The sequence below is a fragment of the Terrapene carolina genome, unplaced genomic scaffold (assembly GCF_002925995.2).
Source record: "Terrapene carolina triunguis isolate 2854851 unplaced genomic scaffold, T_m_triunguis-2.0 Scaffold84, whole genome shotgun sequence".
NCBI classification, from domain to species: Eukaryota; Metazoa; Chordata; order Testudines; family Emydidae; genus Terrapene; species Terrapene triunguis.
In genome coordinates, this window is record NW_020664435.1 from 36,803,720 (window position 1) to 36,828,074 (window position 24,355).

The 24,355-nt window shown below is 41.5% G+C and overlaps 1 protein-coding gene across 3 annotated transcripts; it reads right to left on the reverse strand.

Annotated features, from left to right (window-relative positions):
- Positions 1 to 897: 897 nt before the first annotated feature.
- HACD1 (3-hydroxyacyl-CoA dehydratase 1) lies at positions 898 to 23,004 on the reverse strand. Of its 3 annotated transcripts, none has more exons than XM_024193332.2 (7): positions 22,770 to 23,004; positions 16,851 to 16,968; positions 15,631 to 15,649; positions 15,459 to 15,541; positions 11,736 to 11,857; positions 8,837 to 9,015; positions 898 to 4,505 (listed from the first exon to the last, which is right to left on the reverse strand). In XM_024193332.2, the coding sequence occupies exons 1-7, from the start codon at positions 22,895 to 22,897 to the stop codon at positions 4,423 to 4,425; spliced, it is 732 nt and encodes a 243-aa protein (XP_024049100.1). In that variant the 5' UTR covers positions 22,898 to 23,004; the 3' UTR covers positions 898 to 4,422. The 3 variants fall into 3 exon arrangements, with proteins under 3 accessions (XP_024049100.1, XP_024049099.1, XP_024049101.1); XM_024193331.2 differs by having other exon boundaries at positions 15,459 to 15,547; positions 22,770 to 23,002; XM_024193333.2 differs by lacking the exon at positions 22,770 to 23,004 and adding an exon at positions 22,162 to 22,275 and having other exon boundaries at positions 15,459 to 15,547.
- Between the last annotated feature and the right edge of the window lie 1,351 nt (positions 23,005 to 24,355).

Genomic DNA, 24,355 nt, shown 5'->3' on the forward strand with positions numbered 1-24,355 from the left:
GCTAGAGTTCAGTTCACCCGAACTGGCTTATGCACACGCCACATTTAGGATGTAGATTTAATCACTTCACAATAAAATCAGAAAGTGTCACTCATCACTTAGGTTAACTACCATGAAGAATCTAAGCATCACAGGCAGAGCAGTGGCAATTCCTAGTTTTAACATTTACATATTTATGTTCTAGATAGAAGTGTGTTCCCTTTGGTCACAGAAAAGCCTTCCACATGTTCTCCTGTGAAATGAGCATTGCAGCTTATTAATTAACACGAAGAGAACTGGGTAACTAGTCATGTGTGATTAATGTTATTTAATGGGAATTAGCAGAAGCATGTTGCACAAGTTCTCTAAGGCTATTAATATTGAACTGTACTATACACAGTAGCATGATACAGAAGTGTTGGCACATTATTGCTCTTACAGAGCCGGCTCCTGAGAGAAATTCATGCTCATGAAACCTTAGGCAGGGTACAGTGGAGCACAGAAGCCATGCAAGGCGATTCTGCTTCCCCTTTGTGCGTGGAGATCTCCCAAACTGGTCTCCACAGCTCTCCATGGAGAGGATAGGGATTGTGTTTTAGACTCAGTGTAGCCAACACAGCCATGTTCTAAGATGCTGTATAGAGCAGGAGATGAAGAAATGAACTGTGTCAACTGTTCTTCACAATGGCCAACATTCGCCATCTTGGGCAGTTAGGGCTGATGCCATCTCTCAGTCCCATGCCCTTTTCTGTGGGTTTTGCTCTGATCTCAGGATGAGGCCTTTAGGCATTAAGGGCCAAGTCCTGAAATCAATGGGATTACTCATGTGAATAAAGGCCTTCTCACAAATAAACAATACAGGATTACACCGGCTATTAGCACCTTCAATAAGACACCAAAATAGCATGATGCAAGATCTGACATTCACATGAACAATTTATTAGATACAATATGAAAATGTCAAAGACTTTAATGCTGGGATATATTCCTAAACTGTCATAATAAAGAGGTTCTCAGTAAGTTAAAACATTTGTGAATACTGCAGTGAAGATTACAAAGATGGACAAATGTGCCAAATTCAGGTTGGAAACAGAATGCACCCTAAGAAATTCACGCTTGTTTTTAATGCCAATTGTATATAGCATGGAGTAAATTAGTTCACTATTTCATTATGTTATAAATATGATGCTATGCTAATATTTAAGTAAAACACAAAGACTGAAATACTGGCCTGACTGAAGTCAATGGGGCTTTCAATCTTTGACTTCAGTGGGGCCAGGATTTCACTCACAGTTCTTACTTGCTAACAGAATTTCTAATATATTAATTAGAGCTGAGTCAAAAATTCAGTGAAAGATTTAAAAAAAGAGAGAAAAAAAATTCAAGGTAATTTTCACAGGGAGCTTGTCCTCGCCTGCATTAGTCCACACCAAAATCTCACTGGTCTGGCCTTCAGTAACACAGACCCGAAGAGTTATTTTCAGCATGAGGCTGCAGTTTATTGATGTGCAGTTTAACAAGATTCAACTGCAACTGTAAACCACCTTTACGTTTTTTCTTGTTCATGTATTACTATTCAGGACTAGTACATTGCTGCTTTGTGCAAGCCAAAAATCTGAATGGTAATGAATGGTGTTGTATTAAGTCATTTTCCATGTATAAAAGGATATCAATTTGCATCTTGTATGACAATATGTTCAACCCACACACATACAACCCCACTCCTCCCCCGGATGAATAATACTGTACTGGAGGTCAGCCCTTCAACTTGTAATCAAAGGACAAACTCATTTGAGTAAGAGTTGCAGGATCAAGCCCTTGGAATATTCAATTAATTTCAAATAGATCAATAGTCATAGTCTTAAGTAAACTCAAACCCCAGTAAAAGGATACTAAATTTTACCACTGAACACAACCTGATCTTATTAATTAATTCAAATTCCATGAGATCCTTCTGCCTGCTCAGTGAGAAATATGTGCTCAGAAGCTGCCTGGGTGTTTTATATGGAACAGAGTGCAAGTTGAGTTAAGTTTATCAGAACAATTAGTATTTGAAGCACTTTTTATGCAAAACACATTTAACAAATAAAACTTTTAGTCTAAACATGTAGCATGTATAAGTATTTTGTGACTCAAGACTGTAAATGTGATATATATTTTAATACATTAAATCATTTCAGCTGCATAAAAATGTATTTTAATAAGTTAACATAGCACCTTGGATCAATACACTGTTTTAAAACAAATCAAGAATATTCCGTTTTCAAATTGTCAGAAAAACCATTATTCCATCTCAAGCCCTCTATACACCAATAATTGAAAAGGAAGTTAGTTTATATGTAATGTTGAGATGTGTAAATATGGGAAGGCTAAGACATAAAATTGCAACTTAAGGATATAACAAAGACTTGTTAGTCACAGCAGGAAACACATTTCCAACTCTTTTTAATAGTTACAGTATATAATCGTAGAAGTTAGAAATGGAAACCACCTTTTAGGTTATCTAGCCCCATCCACCGTCAAAGCAAGATTGTTTCCTACAATATGTTTTCTAGTATTCCAACAAGTTGGGCTTTACATTTCCCAAGAAAAGGAGCTGCCAGCATGGGCCTTGGAATATTATTCAGTAACTTAATAGATCTCATGGTCAGGATCTTTTCCCTAGTATTCATTTTATATTTTCCATTTCTTAATTTCCCCTGACTCCTAGTTACAACTCCTAGTACCATGTTAATAATTCCTTTTCCTTCTCAAATATTTTCCCCGGAACCAAGCTATACATATTTAATGCTTTGAAGTCAATCTTTCCTACCTCTTACTTATGTCCATTCATTATTTTTGTTGCCGTTTTCTGAACTTTCTACAGTTTGCCTAAAGCTTTCTGCTTTTGAGGTACCCAGAACTTAACATGGTATTCCAGATGTGGACTCAGCAAAGTCCCTGAAGAGGGACAATCACATCTTTTGCTCCACGACATGACACTTCAGCATATGCAACCCAAAATTGCACTGATCTTTTTTGCTGCCACATCATATTGCAAATGAACATTTAATCTGTGGTCCACTCTCACTTCAGGTCTCTTCCAACTTTATGGCTTTAAATTCCTGTCCATATTTCTAACCTCTGCAAGACCCATTATATTACTCATCTCTCCATGCTGGTGTTTATAACATCTTCAGTTTAGCATTATCTGTGGTTTTCATTAACATGTTCCTTTTCTAGATTATTAAAGATGTTAAATAGGACCAGATCCAAAACTGTTCCTTGATTACATTATAAAGAGGATGAAACAATTAACTGAAGGAGCAATTAAATGTGCATAATGGGCTGATTCAAAATACAATTTACATGTCAAGACAGTATTTTAAAGTATTTTTAAATCTTCCATTTTTATCCCATTTGATTAATTGAAAGAAATAAAATACTTTGCCGTAGCTGCAGTTTCTACATGTACTTCCATACTTACTCCTCACCGCCACCCCTCATGTTCCCTAACTCTAGAATACAGAATAAACTGGTAATCATTTCACCAGGACAAAATAAACCCGGGCCACATCATCAGCTATAGCTGGGCATCAAGTAGTAGCAAACTGAAGTACACTACTCTAAATCTGCATAGAGAATCTAGAGTTCAGCTCTTTTAAAAACTTATTCTATGATGCTAAGATATGATCCTGCAAATAAAAGGTTGCAGCTCTCCCAGGCCTTGATCCTGCACCTGAATCTGCTAGCATGGACCACTTCTCCCATGCCAAGTCTCAGGCCTAATGAAGGGTCCAATTCTACTACGCTTACTGATGCTGAATTCGATTCTAGAAGTTTCAAAAGGAAGATACTACTTAATGTGAGTAAGGGGGGCAGAGTCAGACCCTAAGTAATTATAACCCTAGCTTTAGTTTGGACTGACTACTTTTAATGGCATGTTCTCATAAGGTTCAAGAGACACTCAACTCTCAGTTCTGAATATTGACAAAGATTAGTGTTTTCAAAATAATAAGAAAGGACACAATTTAAGCCACCTGTCCTATGAAAAAAATAATTACCTAATTTTGAATTATCTATTTTTCAGAATACTTCCAATATTGCTCATCAACTGTTTTTTTCCCCATAATGACCACTAGAAGTTCTGTAATAGAAAGCAATTTGGCAAGCTATTCAATCTCCTGCCTCTATTTGTCAACTTATATAAAAAAAAGGGAAGAAAATAGTTTGTCTGAGGAAACAACCAACCAATGAAATAAAAGAATCAAAAGTGAAGCCAAGGATGAAAAGCAAAGTCTGAAAACATACTGAATTTACAAAACAATACAATCCATGTTATTTCATGCACAGCCATTTATTCTTGTTCCATGATTTAAAACTTGGACTCATAAGAATCACATGAAATGTTTTGTTTCCATTTCTTATTATTCTGTAAACAGCACCATGGTTACAAGAGTTGGGTTAATCGTCCTTTTCTACAATCACTTCTCCATGAAGCACCTTTCTTCTCTGCCACAGCATATGAAAGTAGAGTTGTGGAAACACTTGATTAAAGAATGAATAAAACAAATTAGAGGAAACAAGGGAAAATACATTTCTAACTGTAGACTATTCAGCGGCGGAAAAATTACAGCGATGGAGCAAGTAACACTGGGTTGCTTATTATGGCAAACTATGACTTAAACACTGATGGGCCAGTTCACGCCACCGAAATCCATGTAGGGAACTGTGCATGGATCTCCCTCCAACCCTTTGTCTGTGGAAGTAGGGTCAATGATTTCTCAGCAACCTCCATGGCCCTGTGGACTCTTCTATGTGGTCCAGGATCTGTGCTGAGGGAGGTTTGAATGGGTCAGGACTGGGAAGAGGATGCAAACTTATCTCCCTCTTGTCCTACAGAAATTGTTGTAATATTCTACCCACTTCACCACCCCCCATCTCCCATAGGGCTTTCTGTGGTGCTCATCAATGTGGTATCTGATAAATTCATTAATACCTGTGAAGTTATCTTTACAACACCCCTGTCAGGCAATGTGGTATTATTATCCCCATTTCACAGATGGGAACAAAGAGACTCACCACAGAGAGGTTAAGGCCAAAAGTGTCCACTAATTTTGGGTGCCCAATTTGAGATGCCTAGAGCCTGAACATTCTTTTTAAAGCACTTTACAAGTTCAGCTAGTGACTATCACATGGGTGGAATTTGTAAAGTTGTGTATGTAAAAATGCTGAAAATGTCTGAGAACATAAAAATGGATGGTACAATGAATCCCAGTGATGACTGAACCTGGAGATATTCTGAACAAAAAGAACTAACAGCCAGGCTTGTAGCTGTTTCCATCATTCCACTGACTCAACAGACACTCTAGGCTTCAAAGTGACACACAGACAGAGGGACAGTGTTGAAATCTTATTATATAGATGCACAGCTTTCACTGACTTCAGTTACAGCTGTATGTGCTCAACACCTATGCATATCAGGCCATAGGTGACTCAGGTAGGGCATCCAGAAAATGAGGAATACATAATTAGTTCCATTTAACTGACTTGCCCGGCATCACATAAGAACTCTGCGGCATAGGCAGGGATAGAATCCAACTATCTAGGGCAGCATTCAACTGCTTTAAGCACAAGACTATCCTTTCTCTTCCTGCAGTCCCCTGCCTCCTTCACTGCACACCTTCCAACTTCTGCAACAAATGAGGCAGAGTCATAGAGACAACAGTCTCCTTCACTACATACCCAGAGCACAATCCATCCTGTGCACTGAATAAAATGGGGTTTCTGTGGGAAAAAAGTCATATGTAATTAAAAACTATGGGTACAATTTTCAAAATAATCTAAATGATTTAGGACCCTAAGTCCCACTTTCAAAAGGGGGGATAAGTCTTTAGGAGTCTTTAGGAGTCTAAGTCCCCCTGACTTTCAATGAGATTTAGAAGCCTAAGTCACTCAGGGGTTTTTGAAATTTTTACCCTGTATCATAATACATATGCACCAGGGTGCCTGACTTTGCAATCTTAATGTTATTTTAATCATAGAACTGTAGCACTAAAGGGAGATCAAGGTCATCTAGTCCAGCCCCCATACTGAGGCAGGATTAAGTATACCTAGATCTAGTTTCTTTGTGTGTAATTTCCTAATTTTAAACAAAGTAAACTGAAAAAACAGAAATTCCTTCATGTGGAACCATACTGATCCCTCAATGGGTCATCAGCAGGCTTGAAATCTTAAGGTTCACAGCACAGACCTCAGCCACTTAAGCTAATGCTGCAACAAACAGCAGAAGCAAGCTCTTATCCACTGTGGGCCAAACACTAAAAACGGATGAGACACATAGGAATGTAGCAATTACCACTGTGAATCAGACCCACTGTCTGTCTTGTCCAGTGACCAGTACCAGATGCTTCGGAGACAGGTGTAAAAATCATACACTATGTAGATGTGGGATAAACTGTCATTCACATTAGATCTCATCCTGACCTTTAATAGTTAAACACTGACTTAACCCTTGAAACATAAGATTTATTTTTGTTATAATTAATTATAAAATTTATAAAAGTCCAAAATTTTTGTTATAATTAATTATAACTCTGGATATTCTCTTAATCCATACGAATATGTAATCCCTTTTTGAATCTTGCTAAATTGTTGGCATCAACAACTAAGAGTTGTTGGGGCAAAGAGTTCAACAGTTTAATTACACATTGTGTGAAAGAGTATTATCAGTTTTGAATTTCCCACCTTTTGATTTCCCTGAATGTTCCCTTGATCTTCTGTTATGGGACAGGGAAAAGACAAACTCCCAATCTCCCTTCTCTATACCATTTGTTATTTTAGATATTTTTATCATGTCCCCTCTTATCTGTCTCCTTACTAAGGTAAACAATCCAAGTCTTTTAGATCTCTCTTCACATGAGTTTGCCTCTCACCCTGTGACTACGTAGCTTCCTTAATAGCCTCTTGTGTGGAACCTTGTCAAAGGCCTTTTGGAACTCGAAATAAGTTATGTCAACCACTGCTCCTTTATCCACTGGTTTACTGACACATTCAAAGAATTCTAAGAGATTAGTGAGACGTGATTTTTATTTTACAGAATGTATACTGGTTAGAGCCTATCAATCACGATATTCCAGGTGTTTTGTTATTATCATTTCAACCAATTTGTCAAGTACAGTTGTAGGGCTTACTGGTCTAAAATTCAGTTTGCCAGTGGGTTTCCAATATATTTGCAGAACAGTAGAGAAACACTGAGACCCAGGAAGCTCAGGGTCTAGTTCAAAATCTGTAAGGCAGTGTGTTCTAGTGGTCACAGATCCTTCTGCCCCTGTCATCCTCAACATCCTCCTTCTGCCCTATCCCCTTGCATAACCCTCCCCAACCTGTCCCCATCTGCCTCTGTCCTCCCTGCATCTATCCTATTCTGCTCCTATCCAAGCCTCCACTGCCAGCCTGCCTTTGTTTCTTCACTATTCAACTCCCCACCGCCCCCAGCCTGTCCCTATCTCACCTGTTCCTATCCTATCCCCCCGGCCTGCCTCTATCCCTCCCCAGTCTGCCCCGTGCCCATGCTGCTCCTCATCTCTCTGCATTTGAGTGAGACAGCTTCTCGGTTCTGTCTTGGTGCCAGCATAGGGAGCACTGAGAATACAGGAGAGACAGTCCCTCTGCTATCAGTTCATGTGTCCAATTCAACAGTGGTTCCCAGATGTGAGCAATTGCAGGAAAAGTCCTGCTTCCCCTGGTCTGAAGCATGCTCAATGAACTCTCTGGGGGTGCAGCATGCTCAGTGTTGTTGGAACAAAGTTCTGTAGGAGTGGAGCACAACATGCTCAGTGCAGATGGAATTTTTAGAGAATTTTGCTGCTAACCTCTAACAAACCTTTACTGAGTATGTGCAAACCGTGATTTTCAGAGGCCAATTTTAGATGGATTTTCATGGGGATTGCAAAATACACATCCCTGACACCAACCGTGGTCCAAATTTCAAGTCCTTTCTCCAAGCAGTGGAGGGGCTAGAGCTTCTCAACAAAATGGTAGTAGGATTCTTTTAACATAAGCAACAAATCTTATTTTTCCCTAATCTTGTTCTCGGAAATGGCTAAACTATTTTCACTGAAGCTTTCCAAATATATTCACCCTGAATCAGACACTCAGCATGAAAAATTTCTGCCTAAGCAGTTAAAGTGTGACAAAATTTTAACTAACTAGGTCCTATAAAAGTAAAGTATTAGGCAACTCTAACTACAGGCGTCACTGCGAGCTCAACCTATAATTCTCAAACTTCATTGCACTGCATAAGAACATAAGAATGGCCATACTGGGTCAGACCAAAGGTCCATCCAGCCCAGTATCCTGTCTGCCGACAGTGGCCAATGCCAGGTGCCCCAGAGGGAGTGAACCTAACAAGTAACGATCAAGTGATCTCTCTCCTGCCATCCATCTCCACCCTCTGACAAACAGAGGCTAGGGACACCATTCCTTACACATCCTGGCTAATAGCCATTAATGGACTGAGACCCTCTACTGACAACAAAAATTACTACACGACCCTAGGAAGGGGGATTGAAGCTTGAGCCCACTGGAGCCCTGCCACCCCGAGCAGGGGAGTGGAGGGGGGTGTCAAAGCCCAAGCCCAAGGGCTTCAGCCCCAGGCAGGGGGCCTATAATCTGAGCCCTGCCTCCCAGCCGAAGCCCGAGCCCCTCCCCAGAGCTGAAGCCTTTGGGCTTTGACCCCAGGCAGCAGGGCTTGGGCTTTGGCCCCAGCAAGTCTAACCACCAGCCCAGGACTCCATTAAAATGGGGTCCTGACCCACAGTTTGAGAATGGCTGCATAAATGTATTATTGGTATTATTAAAGTATAATAATACTTACATGGTATATATGAGGCCATGACAATAATAAGGAAATAGTAGTAGTCAAAAGAGACATTATACTTGTTGGGAAGTCTCAGTGAAAAGATGCCTGTCTTCTTCACATAAGGTAATGCAGCATAAATAGTTAGAAGTTCACCAGCAACTCCAACAGGATACAAGATGATAAAAAAGTTGTATCTGAAGAAAAACAAATCTAAGAATTATTTTTTTTGAAAGATAAATTCGTGTTGTAACATTTCTTCTTTTGATGATTAGTGCCACAGCAATGAACTATAGTAGTTTCCTGCAAGAGAAATCCAAGGGCCAGACCCTCAGCTGGTATAAATGAGCACAGCTTTACTGACTTTAATAGAGTTATGTTGATTTATACTAGATGAGGATCTGGCCTTAAACCCTTACATTTAATTTGCAGTAATATCAAAATGTTTTAATGTTTTTCCAATGTTAAAGATAAAGAGTCAAAGGTTGGAAAACTGTTGTATTGTCCAATAATCTTGTTTTGGTTGATTTATAGAGCCTGATCCTGGTGTCACTTATTGGCCTGGGAGCAGGCCTGGACCAATAGTAAGTAGGAAATCACAGCCCATGCGCACTGGTCCAAGTGCATCCCTTCCCCATTGTAATTCTATTGAAGTTAATGGAATCTTAAGATACCTAGGAAGCCTGTTCCTCCCATTGTCATATGGGGAATCTAACCATGTACTGCATCTGCCACTTACATGAATGGGAATTACTGATGCAAAAGCGTCTGTACGTGAGACCAGATATCTCAATGAACCCATTTTAGAACAAACAGACCAACTTTCAAATAAATGATAAAGCAAAGACACTGAAAGAAGCCAACTACTTTGAATACCATATGCTACATACATGGTGGAAAAGTAAGAAACTGAAATCAGCAATGTTTTGAAAAATTCTCATGCAAGGTAAGACATACAGATGCAATCATTCATAAAGAACTGTTCTCTTGAGTTCAGGCTGGAGAAAGCAATGACAGCTGCCTCACAGGGTCTGAAATAAATTTACAATATGCATTCTATGACCAAACCAGATGAGTTTTAAAATGGCAGCAACTGAATATGAAACTCTCTAGAAATCGATGGGCTTAGAGGGCTCATACATCAAACAGAACAGACTAGGTCAGATGTAACAAGAAACTGATGGCATAACTCCAGATACAACTTGGCCATATGCAGAACAGAAACAAACCAAAAATGGGGTATTCTGAATTAAAATTTAGGTGTATTTATTCTATTTAATAGGGAAAGACAAAGCTTTTATAATTCAAAATAAAAAGCTAGTTATCCCAAAGCATTAAATAGAAGTTTACTATGGTTTGCACGTGTGTATTGATATATATCTATATATACAAAAAAGGACAAAACTCATCAAAGGAGGGGAAGAGGTGGGGGAGACGGGGAGAGAAGAGAAGACACAACTCAGATAAGCCAATGGATTTGTGCCCATTTGTGCTAGCTATCAATTTCCCCCGATTCCTGATGTTAACTCTTGGTGAAATATGCGACAGAAGAACTAATTTTCAAATGTTTGTTTTCCAGTATATTTCACATACATATAAGGCTCTTTTGTCAGAATGACTATTTTTCCTACTGCCTTATTATATTTTAAATGGAAAAAACCCTCTAACTTGGAAGCACTGGGAGTGTCTGATAGTTTGATATTTTTCAAATATGTTTCTAAATTTAAAGCCTAAATATATATTCAATTAAAGACAGGGGAATCTTTAACTGTTTCTTTTTTTAAGTTTGCCATTTAGTCTTAAAGATGCCAAAACCTACCACATATTGTATGAGCAAAAAGACAATGTATTATAAGAATGGACATAAATATCAGCCATATCAAAGAAGTGCATTAGAAGCATCAGAACTATTTTGTCTACAAAACAAAAATAAAGCAAAATAAATGAACAAATAAAAATATATTTTTGGACAAATATGGACAAATAATCATCTATAATGAATTTAAAAAAAGACTTATCTGCTTCATAAAAAGCAAAGCTATTCTGTATATATATTTATTTTTCATTCAATAATTACAGAGGATGCAATTCATCCAGTTAATCTTCATGGTAAATACCCAACCTAAACACACCTAAATACAACCAGTAATGTATTTCACATACAGTAACATACTCAAGTATTGTTTACTTCAAGGTTACTTCTATAAAAAAAGATGCCCTTGTTATTTGGGCTAAGCTAGTTAAAATATTAACAAAGGTTTTGTAAAACCTCTAATTAAATCATAAATTGAATGCAGAATAAGGGACAAAGCTTGCAAGGTGATCAGAGCCCAAAGCTCCCAGCAACTTCACAGGACTGAGTGGGCACTCTGGCCCCAGTCCTGCAAAGACTTATATATGTGCTCAACTTTATGCACTTGGAGTAGTCCCATCACAGTCAGCACTCACAGTGTTTACGGGTAAGTCCTTGTAGAATCTGGGCCTACGTTTGTAAACAACTAGATTTCTGGCAACAAAAGGTTTTGTTTTTCTTTATAGCATAGTGTAAGAGGATACATGGTATGATCATTTAAAAAAAAAAAGATAATTTAGTACATTTTAAATTGTATTCAAAATGCAACTTAAATTTCTAAAAGTTAAAAGGTAATCCTGCAAGCATAAAACAAAGGGATGACTAGTAAATGAAAATAATTATCAAACACAGAAATTAAAAAACAAATCACATCCAACTATCTGAGCTAAAATATCCTTTACATTTTAAACCAAATGGCAATATTCCTAAATATACAAGGCAACCAACCGCATTCTTCTGACACAAAGCCAAAGCTCACACATCTGTTCTCCTGTGTGTTAGCTCAGCATGCATGAAATTAGCATGCACAGAACTATGAGAAACTAAACTGCAAGACATCTCCACCTGGCCCATTTAATGAAGTATGGCAAATGGTTGAGCAGGTTGAATGTGTAGAAGGAATATCGTGTAATCTCTGTCACAGTCCAAACGACCAGAAAAAGAATAACGCTCTCCTCATTCTGGATCTGTGAAAGTATAAAGAACCAACATTTTCTTCACCCTTAAACTTCTTTTCTATGCAAGCGGCAATAGACTTCCACTTAAGACATTTGGTATAGAACTAAGAATTTGAGAAGAAGGAAAACTTGGGTATCAATAATCAGCAGCTGTAGTCACCATCATGTTAACTTTTCTATTACAGATATTCACCAACATACTGAAATTTTGCTAACTGTGCAGTACAAAGTGACTGTAACCATTGTAAATACATCAAAACACTGAACTATTTAGTTGATTTAATTTCTTCTTTTGTTTACCCTGCATCTGCCCTTTCAATTTGCTCTCTTTCTTCTGAATTTTGGTCTATTTGCTTGTGTTTATTCTCTCTCGCTTTCTTTTTCTCAAAATACTATGTATAATGTTTCTCTTCCATTTTAGACTGGATAAACATCACATCACACTACTCTTTGTCTTGTCTGTCTTCTTATATTCACCTAGCCCATGTCTGTAGTTGCTTCCCCCATGCCTGCTTACTAATGTCTCCCTGATACTCTAGACAATTCCATTTTGTTCAGTGTGCTCCATGGGCTACAAAGTGAAACCTGGTAGCAGGAGATCAGGTTGGAGTGCTCAGGAGTTTGCAGGACAGTTAGGCAGTTGGGAGTGGGTCAGTCACTGAAGGAGGAGTAGTGAGAGGATCAAGAGCTGTGAGTGAATATACTCATCTGCAGTGTTTTAAAGATTCAAGTTCTGAGTCATTAAACTGCCTCATCAGGAGGTAGCACATCTACCTGCTGCTTCAAAACATCAGATCCTTTGGGGAAGGGGGGGGGAAATCTCCAACTGTGCAAAGATGATGGTTGGGGTCTTTTACAAATAATACCTTCTGAGAAGAAGAATTACACACAAGTGATTTAATTATTTTCTTTAAAGGGGGAAGAATTTGGTAATAGACTTCTGTGCCTGAAGGCTGAAAACCTCCTGGGATTTCTGTAAAATAAAATCAGAGACATTTTTTGTTCCAAACACAGAAAAAGGAAACACTGTTTTTCAACTAAATGCAACCTAGTGACAAAGCTTTAATGCTTTTCAACGATGCTGAACACTCGCAACTAGGAGATGCAGATGCTCAGCACCTCTGAAAATTAGGCCCAATATGTGTAAACTGGAAACAAGATTTAACTTTTATTAAAAAATTAAGAGGGTTAGGATACATCTCAATAATGAAAGCAAAAAACAAACAAACCAAAGTACAAAAATATTCAAATATATAGCTATTTGGGAGAAAGGAGAAGAAGAGAATTAGGCTACTCTCCACCTGAAGTAGATAAGAGGCTACCACCAATAGGATAAACCTGGATTCAGGTCACAATGCTAAATCCAAGCAATAGTGCTTTGAATAAGTATGTAGAGAATTCCATGTGGTTGCCTCGCAAATCTCCTGGACAAGTAGTGAGATCTGAGGCTGGCTATCATCACTAACAGGCCTCTAACTACATATCCCCTCACATGACCCTGAATGTTCAGGCATGCAAAGAAATAACAATGAGAAATGCATTCAGACAGACGTTTAGACATGGGGATTTTTTGATGTAGTTTGACCTACTGTACTGAAATCAAGTGAAACAAAGAGCTGGGTGGACAAGGTTTAGTCCTTTCCACATAAAAGTAGAATGATGAGAATCAGTGATATATGCCCTAGCCTCGATCTACTCGTCCAATCTAACCAACAAATAGTTCACTTCTTGATAGGGTGACCAGACAGCAAATGTGAAAAATCGGGACGGGGGTGAGGGGTAACAGGAGTCTATATAAGAAAAAGACCCAAAAATCGGGACTGTCCCTATAAAATCGGGACATCTGGTCACCCTACTCCTTGAACATTTTTTCTTTTCTTCTAAAAGCAAAACAGCACGCACTTAGCTTTAAAAAAAAATAAGATAAACCTACTTGGTATTACAAAAAAGGGAGGTAAAGGAAACAAAGTGTATAAGAGAGCTCTCTTCTATGAACAGATAAAAAGGGAATTGACAATGGAAGCAGTTCCTGCATGGCTTTTATATCTCATCAGCAGTTAGGCATGTGCCACCTGCTGGTGAGAAAGTTTAAAGGCTCAGCACCTTGAGTTAAGAAAGTTATGACCCAAGTCACACACATAGGAGCACAGACCCAAAAGTTGGGATCCATTACTCAATATTTATCTTTAGAGAATAGGAATTTCAAGCCCTGCAAAGTAAATAAAATTCAGACAAACTAAACTCTAAGTCCTAGTCCATTCATTACGAGAATCATAGATTCCTTGGACCATTTTTCCTTGGGCTAACAAAACAATAGAATCTACATTAAAACCTATAACCAACCACATAAATAACACTTCAAGGGGGAAGCTGGGTAATTTTCATATGCTGGGAGGTTTTCTGTGGTTTTTTTTAACGACAGTCTATTACAGTGGCATGCTGTGAACATATAATATTAATTTAAAAAATTTGGAGAAAGGATTTAATACAAACTACAAAGAAAACACCAGTGTAAAATGTCACAACAGTGTTTATCCAGATGCATTCAGTTTAAGAATGATTTCCATTTGTACATTCAACACATGCTAATTGAAGTTCTTTTTCAAAGTGGAATGGTTGACAGTATGGTACATTTGTTCATGAACAGAAGCTCTAGCCTTTGATCTTGCTTAACAGACAGATCAAACCTGGCAGCAGCCCAATATGTCTCTGTTGTCCCTCTTCGATGGCATTTACCAGCATCCTGTGTGTAAGCAACTGTAAACTATAGCAGGGGTGGGCAAACTACAGCCCGGGGGCCGAATCCAGCCCTTCACATGTTTTAATCTCGCCCTTGAGCTCCAGCCAGGGAGCGGGGTTCGGGGCTTGCCCCGCTCCGCGCGTGCCATGGCTCCATGCGGCTCCCAGAAGCAATGGCATGTCCCCCCTCCGGTTCCTACATGTAGGGGCAGCCAGGGGACTCCACATGCTGCCCTGCAGCTCCCATTGGCCGGGAACCACATAGGAGACGGAGGTGGGACATGCCGCTGCTTCTGGGAGCTGCTTGAGGTAAGCACCGCCCGGAGCCTGCACCCCCGACCCCCTGCCCCAGCCTTGATCCCCCTCCTGCCCTCCGAACTCCTTGGTCCCAGCCTGGAGCACCCTCCTGCATCCCCATCCCCTCATCCCCACCCCAGAGCCTGCACCCCCAGCCGGAACCCTCACACACACACACACCCCTGCACCCCAACCCCCTACCCCAGTCCGGAGCTCCTTCCCGCATCCTGAACTCCTCATTTCTGGCCCCACCCCAGAGCCCGCACCTCCAGCCAGACCCCTCACCCCCTCCCATACCCCAACACCCAGTTTCATGAGCATTCATGGTCCCCCATACAATTTCCATACCCAGATGTGGCCCTCGGGCCAAAAAGTTTGCCTACCCCTGAACTATAGGCTTGATCCTGTAAGTTCTGTACCTGCAGAACTCTGACTGAAGTTTGCGAGAGCCCCCTGTATGGAGCATTTGCCAGATCCTATTACTTGTTAAATAACACTTCCTGCTAAAATGAGCTTTATATTAATAATCAGCCCTTCCTGTAAAGAGTAAAACAGAATTTGCTCATGAACCCACCTGTTTTATACTGTGTGTTATAAACCACACCATGAAGATTCTTGAACTCACTTGGACCCCAGTCACAAGCACAGAGGTGCGAACTATTCCTTAAAAAGAGAAATACATTGTCTATGCCCCATAATTCACGTTTGTAATCAGTTAAGCGAGAAATTAAAAGCAAAAGACTCACCAACTGCACAGTGGACTACCTGTCAATAAAAATAAGTATAAATTAAAAGTCACTTGTTTAAAATCATTTTACTGTTTGCAGTATAAACAAAGACATTGCGGCTGTTAACATAAATCTAAGCTTACCCCTAGTCCTTTACTCCTTATTCAGACTACACTTTCATTGACTTTAACAGCAGCAAAAACAAAGATCTTAGGGCCAAATTCTGTGAGGTCCCAAGTACCCTGAATTCCTGTGCTTCACTCCTCACAGGATCAGGCCCTTGATTTGTAATACCACTGAAACAAGACTGACTTGCTTACCAAAGGAACTTTTACATAAGACTGATTTTCATATACATACACACACCTTGCTCTTCAGCTTCAAAACCAAACCTCAGTTTCACATGCAACATCTTATCCAGATCAGAATTCTTCTGGAAAATTTAAAGCAAGACACATAAGGTGTTTCAGATACATAAGGATTTTAAAATTTTCTTTGTTCATTTCAGAAGACTTTTTATTAATTCTTTTGCTAATTAAATCTATGACTAGATGGGTTTAGATAGAATTATTTAGAAGTGTAAAGGTATTATTATAATATAAAAACCAAAACACAGATGACCATACATGTTAAAAGAGGCACATGTAGTATATACATACATCTGCTTGATGAATGTACTATACATCCATATCAGTCTGATGCATGCTTTGCCAAGTGCACTCAGCCTCCAGAGTGCTTTGCAAAATTTGCATAGCCCCTTTGTGGAAAGTCATGGTTCAATGAAAGATTGGTAGAAAACCATATGGGGCATGTGAGTCTAGTCTGGAAGGAGCAAAAGAGAGAAAGCCATATGGGGGATAATGAGTCCCATATGGGGAATGAGAGAGAAGCAATCACCCGTGGAGGAGGGAAGGGTGTCTGCAAAAGAATAGGCTCCATAAGGAATGGAGTCCCTGTGTGGCTTGCAAGATCTGTCACTGAGTAATTCTTAAGCATTTCTGAAATGTAAAAAAATCCTAAGCAAATAATTTAGTAGCCTAGAGTTAATGTTACAATATGTATCCATTCCCTTCAACCAACCTCCTCCCTCCCCCCCAAACCACCTTAAAAATAAATGAAGTTAGAAAGATTGGAAATTCTGAGATATTCTTTTATCCTTAACGCCATTTTAATTACGTTTATTTTTTTTCTGAGGGTAAATATTTTTTTCAAGCAACGTGTAGCATTTAAAAATTTACCTCAAGCACAGCAAATGTCTGGAAAAATTTAAGTGTCTTTTGAATAGTTTTGTATAAGCCTTTGTATGTTCCTTTCTGCATGTAAAATCGTGCCATGGCAATAGCCAATACCAGCCACCTAGAAAAGAAAGAGAATGGATAATTTTCAAATGAGAATTCTAAGAACACCCAGGTATCTAAATTATTCATTACATTACTTTCATCTCAAATATTTGAAGTAGAACTTTGATTTTCTACTGGTGTTGTTTAAAAAGAGATTGAAAATATAATTTAAAATATAGCAAAATCCATTAACTATTTAGCTCCTGTACCCTACTTTGTGGAAAAGTATAGAGAGAATGCCTTGCTTCTCTTTGCAAAGAGCCCTCTGTGTTACATAGCTAAAGTGTTCTCTTTTCCATAGTATGGACCATATCTCTATTATTCAAAGAGTATTCATTCACGTATTTTAGCTGTTTTTAACATGACTTAGCAGGTAAAAAAAAAAAGGCGCCAACTTCAGGTGCCAGCCACTTTCCATACACCGGCAGTTGTCCGCAACTGGAAAACCTCTGAACAACTCAGTGTAATGGTTCTAGTCTAGACTATGGGTCTTTTTCAAATATAATTTCAAATCCCCAATTGCTTATCATAGTTCCATAGTGTTAGGAAACTGAAAAATTTACATGAAATTAAAAAAATTATTTGAATATATGTATTTTGTTTTCTTAAAACATATTGAAAAGTAAGCACTATGGCCAACATTTCCAAACTTGGTCTCAATCCTGCAAGGAGCTCTGTGTAAGGGGACCCCTGAGAGTGGGGTTCTACCCACACAAAGCTCTTTGAAGGACTGTGCATGGGGACTTAAAGCCAAGACTGGCAAAAGCAACTAGTGATTCTGAGTGCCTCAGTTTGTGGGTGTCCATCTTGAGACACCAATAAAGGGGTCCAATTTTCAGAAAGAGTTGTATACCCATCCTCTGAAAATCAGGCCAATTTAAAGTGTCTAAAGTTGGGCACTAAAAAATCCAGGCATCCAGAATCACTAGTCACTTTTAAAAATTTTGGCCAAAGTGGTTAGTTCTGGAACTGACATCTTGGTAATCATGTACTGATATTAAGTGTGGATGGGTTTTTTAAAATATGCATTCTGCTGTTATTCAAATAAAGAAAGCAATAATAATTGTTAGTCAAATTAAAGCTTTCTTTATTGAGATAAAACAAATCTGAGCTAAAATAAATTTTAAATAACCTAAGGCAGGGGTTGGCAACCTTTGGCATGCAACCCATCAGGGCAATCTGCTGGTGGCTGCGAGACGTTTTGTTTATGTTGACTGAGCTTGATCTCAACATACCGGATTCGATTTAGAGAAGTTTAGAGAAGCTGAAAACCTCATAGGTGGAAATCTGAGCACTGGGCTTATGAACAGTTTTACTGGATACAGTATCTCAGTTGAGAAGTACTAATTATGCTGCACGGAAAGCGTCTGGGGACAGGTGTCTACAAAACAGTACTAGCAAGAAATAGTTTGCTTTTATTTAGTGTTGCTCTTTCTTTAAGTGTTATCGAAGTTGTCTACATGTATTGTGCATGGATAATCCAGGCAAAAATAGCAGCCAGTGTGTGTCTGGCTGTAGTTTGTATGTTAAAGATCATAAAAGATCATAAAGATCATAACAATGTCCATACTGGGTCAGACCAAAGGTCCATCTAGCCCAGTGTCCTGTCTCCCGACAGTAGCCAATGTCAGCGAGGAGACATAATGGCCAAACCTGGGATTATTCCCTATTCTTCAAACATAAGTGATTTTCATTTCTAGCTGGAGAACTAGACACTGACTTGTGTTAACGTAATGTCTGAAAGATTCCTATCTAATAGCATGTGCCCCTTAGCACTGAAGCAGCATGACCTATAATTAAAAAACTGTCCACAGGCACACACCCCCCCCGGCAGCTCCCATTGGCCGCGGTTCACCATTTCTGGCCAATGGGAGCTGCGGGAAGCCTGCCGGAAATAGGGGCTGCATTCCCTAAATATTGCTTACATGAAGTTTTGCTGCCACTTAGCAGGGGACTCAGTAGCCCTTTTAGGAGACTCAGGGACCTGCCTACCTGTGACAGGCTCCTGTAAAGAAAAGCCAAGTCAGACACACCTGGAAGGAATTAAATATCTAGGTGGCTAGCGGGTATCTAATTAGCTAATGAGCCTGATAAAGCTTTCCCCAGGGATCAGCTGAGGTGGATCCTTGAGACAGGAAGCTTTTGAGGGCAGAAGAATTCACCAGAGCAAGGGACCTGGAAGGTGTGCTCAGAGGGGTAGGGAATTCCAAATAGTGGCAGAAGGGCCAGCCTGTCAGGAATTGTGTGCTTCCCCAGAGAAGGGCTACTGCTGACAAATCTCTGCACACCCTCCTCTGGCTCTAGGAAAGAATTCTTCCCAGCGATTGTCAAGAGGCTTGACTCTGGAGAAGGGACCTGAACTGAGAGAACCCTGTTGGAGGAGAGTGGTGGATTCAGGTGGGAATTGATAAACTGAGATTGACTCTGTCTCCCAGATAAGATGCTGGGGTGAGGGCTTGCTGGTATCTTTATTGGGTCTTTGGTTAATAAACTAGACCCTTCAGAAGGCCATGTAAAGCCTCGGTGACCTTATTGATGACATTAAGGGAAAGTGAGTCTGGGAGCACCTACAGCTCCACACTTGGCCAGAAGGGGACACTACTGGATAGGTACACCCTGTGACAATAGCTTCTCTCACCTCCAAGCCTCTGTTTCAATATGTGCGGGCTTGTCTACACTACCAGCTGGATAGGTGGGCAGCGATCGATCCAGCGGGGGTTGATTTATCATGTCTAGTGTAGACGCGACAAATCGACTGCTGAGCGCTCTCCCGTTGACTCCGGTACTCCACCAGAATGAGAAGCACAAGCGGAGTCGACGGGAGAGCGCCAGCTGTCAATTTACTGCAGTGAAGACACCACGGTAAGCAGATCTAAGTACATCGACTTCAGCTACGCTATTCATGTAGCTGAAGTTGCGTATCTTAGATCAACCCCGCGCAGTAGTGTAGACAAGCCCTGGAACTCACATGGAACTAGGCTCCACCATACACTGCAAATGTGGATTCTCTCATCATGCCTATTCTACATCTATTCCCCTGTGCGTTATGTAACTACCAAGGTTCCATAATGCTGCGGCACAGGGTGAATTCCACTTCCTTTCCTAAGAATGAAACACAAGTGCCAGTTAAACAACACCCACAGATATTATTTAGGTTTTTTATGGCTAGTGTAAAATCTGAGTAAATGTTTGTAGAGTATAAAATTAGAGGCGTTCTCCAGCCACTGCTGAAATCAGTGGATTATTTTAAATTCATCAATACATGTTGCCTTCACAATAAGGCTGTCCTGGGTTCTAAATGTTTTGTGTTTTATAGTAAAGTATGTGTCAAAGGAGAATTATAATGGATTTTTATATGGTTGGCAATATGGCAGGTGACAGCAGTATCTTTACATAAGAGGTACCCTGAGAAGCCATATTATATCTGACCAAAAAGGCAATAAATATAAACCAAAAAGGTTCCCTGAATCTCATTTTGCAACAAAAAGGGAACATGAAATGTCTTCTCTGACTTAACAAAACAAAACAAAAAGTTCGTAGGTCTCTTGCTTAGACAGGTTATTCTTTAAACAAGTATACTTCCACAGACCATTTTATTTGGTCTTCAGCTTGCAACTTTTTTTTTTTTTTTTTTTTCTTATGGGCCTTTGTATTTCATACAGAAAAATGGCAACTTTCACTCAACATCAGACAAGCATACAGTATGAAGAAGAAAATACCCTACATGATAAATTCCCCTGAGGGAGGCTTTCGGAGGCCTAAAGGACAGTTACGGGCCTAACTTCCATTGACTTTCAATGGGACTTGGGCACCTACCTGCCATTTTTGCTTTTGAACATCTCCACCTATACATTTACCAGTATGAATGACAAAATGTAATCCCATATTAGAAAGAGGAGTTAGCACAATTATTGATAAACCAGGGTATGCCTAGAATTTTATTAACAAGTACTTTCTTGCCAAGTGGATAAACTTGCCAGTACTAGTATTACTCTTCAGTGTTCCCTTAAGTGTATCTACTGTACTTTATCGGTTTGAAAAGATGATGAAATGTTTGTCTTTCTTCTTTTTCCTATCCCACACAAGAAACAAAGGGCCCACTTTTACAAGTGCTGGTGGCTCTCAACTACCAATGGCTTTGATGGGAGATGTAGGGCTTCAGCACTTGCAGGGATCATAACTAAAATGAATGTTTCCACCTTAAAAGTCTGTGGCAGGAGCCCAGTGCCCCCGAGCAAATGAACAACAACAAAGCAAGGGGTGGACTGTTAGGGAATACAATGAGGAAACATAGCAATTCCAAACTAGCAAAGATTATGAACAACGAATAAAAACACGAATTAAAGCTGACACAAATATAACTTCATAAAGCCCCATGCCTGACTTCAACAATTCCTTATGTAAAATGTTCCAATGTCGAATTACCCTAAGTATTAAAATTTGTGGGAGTCTGACAATTTTCAGCCTTTCAACAGAAAATTAAATCAGTTTACTTTAAGTATGTTATGAAAACTACTGCTATTAACATGACAAATCTTTAAAAGGAATGAAAATACATACATCAAACACTTAAATATAAGCCAGAATTCCCTTACCATTAAAACTCAGTACAATCATTCAATATCAATACCACATTTTCTCAAAAGAATCCATTGTAACACTGGGCATCAGTTTAAATGCACTCCTGGGCTTATTAACAGTTCCACGCCAATGCATTCAAATTGGAATGGCCCTACCAGTAGTTGAACTGAGGCCAAAAACTGAAATAACATACGGAGCCAAATTCAACTTTGGCAAGTGGGTACAAATCCACTGAGTTTTTATGTCAGGGTTGTATTTGGCCTGTAACCTCTGTTTTCAATACTGAGAGGCTGTGATTTGTAGAGCAAGTTGGGAGACCAAGATGGAGCTGGAAGAAGGAAACTAATGTCTTAAAATACTGTTTCAATATCAGTTAAATATTTATCAATGATGATGCTTAGACTGAAGCCAAGATGGTTTTTCAATATAATAGTAGTAGTCATTTCTTGCACTTTACTCTTAACATGACAGATGGAAGAAATTAATATACGTTGCCTGTCTCCTAAGTGCTCTCCAAAGCAAGAATTTGAACCAAAGCTATTTAGAAACCTCGGGCAGGCAGTACCACATTTACCCCTCCCTCGGCGTGGGAGGAAAACGAGAAATCCTGCTATAACAACGCGCTTACAGCCACTTCGCAACCCCTCCTCCGGCAGTCTTCACGGGCAGCTTGAGACCCCAAGTCTGCCAAGGCTCTTTGGACCGTGCAGTGCCCCAGCTGGCAGTCAGCCTGCTCCGGTCTGCCTAGCCCGGCGAGCCCTGCTCAGAGCGGGGAGCGAGCCACAGGGGAGCCGTCTGCAGCCGGCAGCTCCAGCGCAGGGAGCCCCAGGGGGCGGGGACTAGATCCCCTCCACGAGGTCCCTCCAGTCTCTGCGCGGAGCCGGCTCAGCGTGCAGGGGCGGCCGCAGTGACTTACGCCAAGGGGAGCCCCCTGCCCCGGCAGCCCCGCCCGGCATTCCTGGCTCAGGCTATACTTAACCTCCCCTCCGGGCTGCGAGATGACGCGCTCGCGGCTGCACCGCTGCACCGTATTAGGAAATGCCAGGCGGGCGAGGGCTAGCCCCGCAGGCAGCCCCCTCTGCTAGACCAGAACCCCTCCCCGAGTCTTTCCGCCCCTAGCCCCCGGTCGCAAGGCCTCCACCTGTCAGCCCGGCTCCCGCCGCAGCCCGCTCCCCCTCGCCCCGCCGTGTCTGCCCGGTATATTACACTACACCGGCAGCGCTCCCCGGCACGCACCCGGCGGTCATGGCGATGTTGTAGCCGATGAGCCAAGCTGTGGCCAACGCGCCCAGGCGCCTCTTCCTGCCCTTCTCCTTCTCCTCCAGCGAGCCGCTGCCGGCCCCGTCCTCCTCGCTGGACGCCATGGTTTGCCCGAGGCCAGGGGGAGAGACGCGCGGCGGAGGAGGGGCGCGGGCAGGGGCAGGGCTGAAGCCGCGCTGACAGCTGGAGCTGACTCTCTCTCACCCCATCTGTCTTCACGGCGGGCTGCTGCTGCCCCCGGCCAGCGTCTCACATGGTGTCGCCGGCTCCTCCCTTCTCCTCCCGGGGCTCCTCAGGTCACACGTGTCCCCCCTTTCCCAGCCAATCTCGCCGGTCTGCGTGGAGAGAGGCTGCCGACCCCTCTCACCCTAACGTGATTGCTGCGCCGCGCGGTTCCTAGTCTGGTTTCCCTGACTTGAGAGCAAAAGTTTTTACACACACACTCTAAGTTGCCACCACAAAATACCCTCCCATGGGTAACCGTGTAGGTGTAACATGTCCTTGTGTGCAACATGAGCGATTGGCAGGCTAGCCAAGTGAAATGTCCAAATGGGTCCTGTATGCTCACACAGGCTGTACCCCTGCTACTGGTGCTTTGCTTACAGGAATCACCTATGTTGGATATAAAAAGAACGAGGCGTACTTGTGGCACCTTAGAGACTAACAAATTTATTTGATATGCGTCACCTTAGCTATGTCTACACTGCATTGCAAACCCTGGTCTGTGAGACTGGTGTTTCCAACCCTGTGCTTGAGCATCCACACTGCATTGTAAACCTGGCTTTACAATTGCTGGATCTGGGTCTCACAGCTGTCCTAACATGACCACACTGTGCTATGCCGACCTTATGACTCAGCTCAGCGGCTTGATCTGCATCCACATTGCTAAATAACAGGGCTTGGATCCAAGTCTCAGCAGGACTTGGGACCTGACCCACCGCCGGCAGGGTCCTAGGAACTGGGGGTCCTGAGTGCTTGCTGACCTGAGTCAGACTGATTTATGTGTTGATGGAATGGGGGCTTTGGGCTAGTGTACAGTGTAGACATACCCCCTACTTGCATAGACTCCAGGGCTGGAGCACCCATGGGGAAAAATTGGTGGGTGCCTAGCACCCACCGGCAGCTCCCTGCCTCCCCCCGTCTCAGCTCACCTCCGCCTCCACTCTGCCTCCGCCTCCTCTCCTGGGCGCACTGCGTGCCCGCTTTTCCCCCCTGGCTCCCAGTGCTTGCGCCACGAAACAGCTGATTCGCGCGGCAAGTGCTGGGAAGGAGGAGGAGGGGGAACGCAGCACACTCGGGGAAGAGGTGGGGCTGGGTTGGGGATTTGGGGAAAGGGTCCAATGGGGGCAGGGAGGGGGCAGAGTTGGGGCGGGGACTTTGGGGAAGGGGTTGGAATGGGGGCGGAGCGCGGAAAGGGTGAAGTCAGGGCGGGGGAGCGCGAGCACCCACCGGCGCCAGGGAACGTTAGCGCCTATGGCTACTTGTATGCAAAATTGCTCCTGCATCAGTGGTGCTAGTATTGGGGGTGCTGCTGCCACCCCCTGGCTTAAAGTAGTAATAGC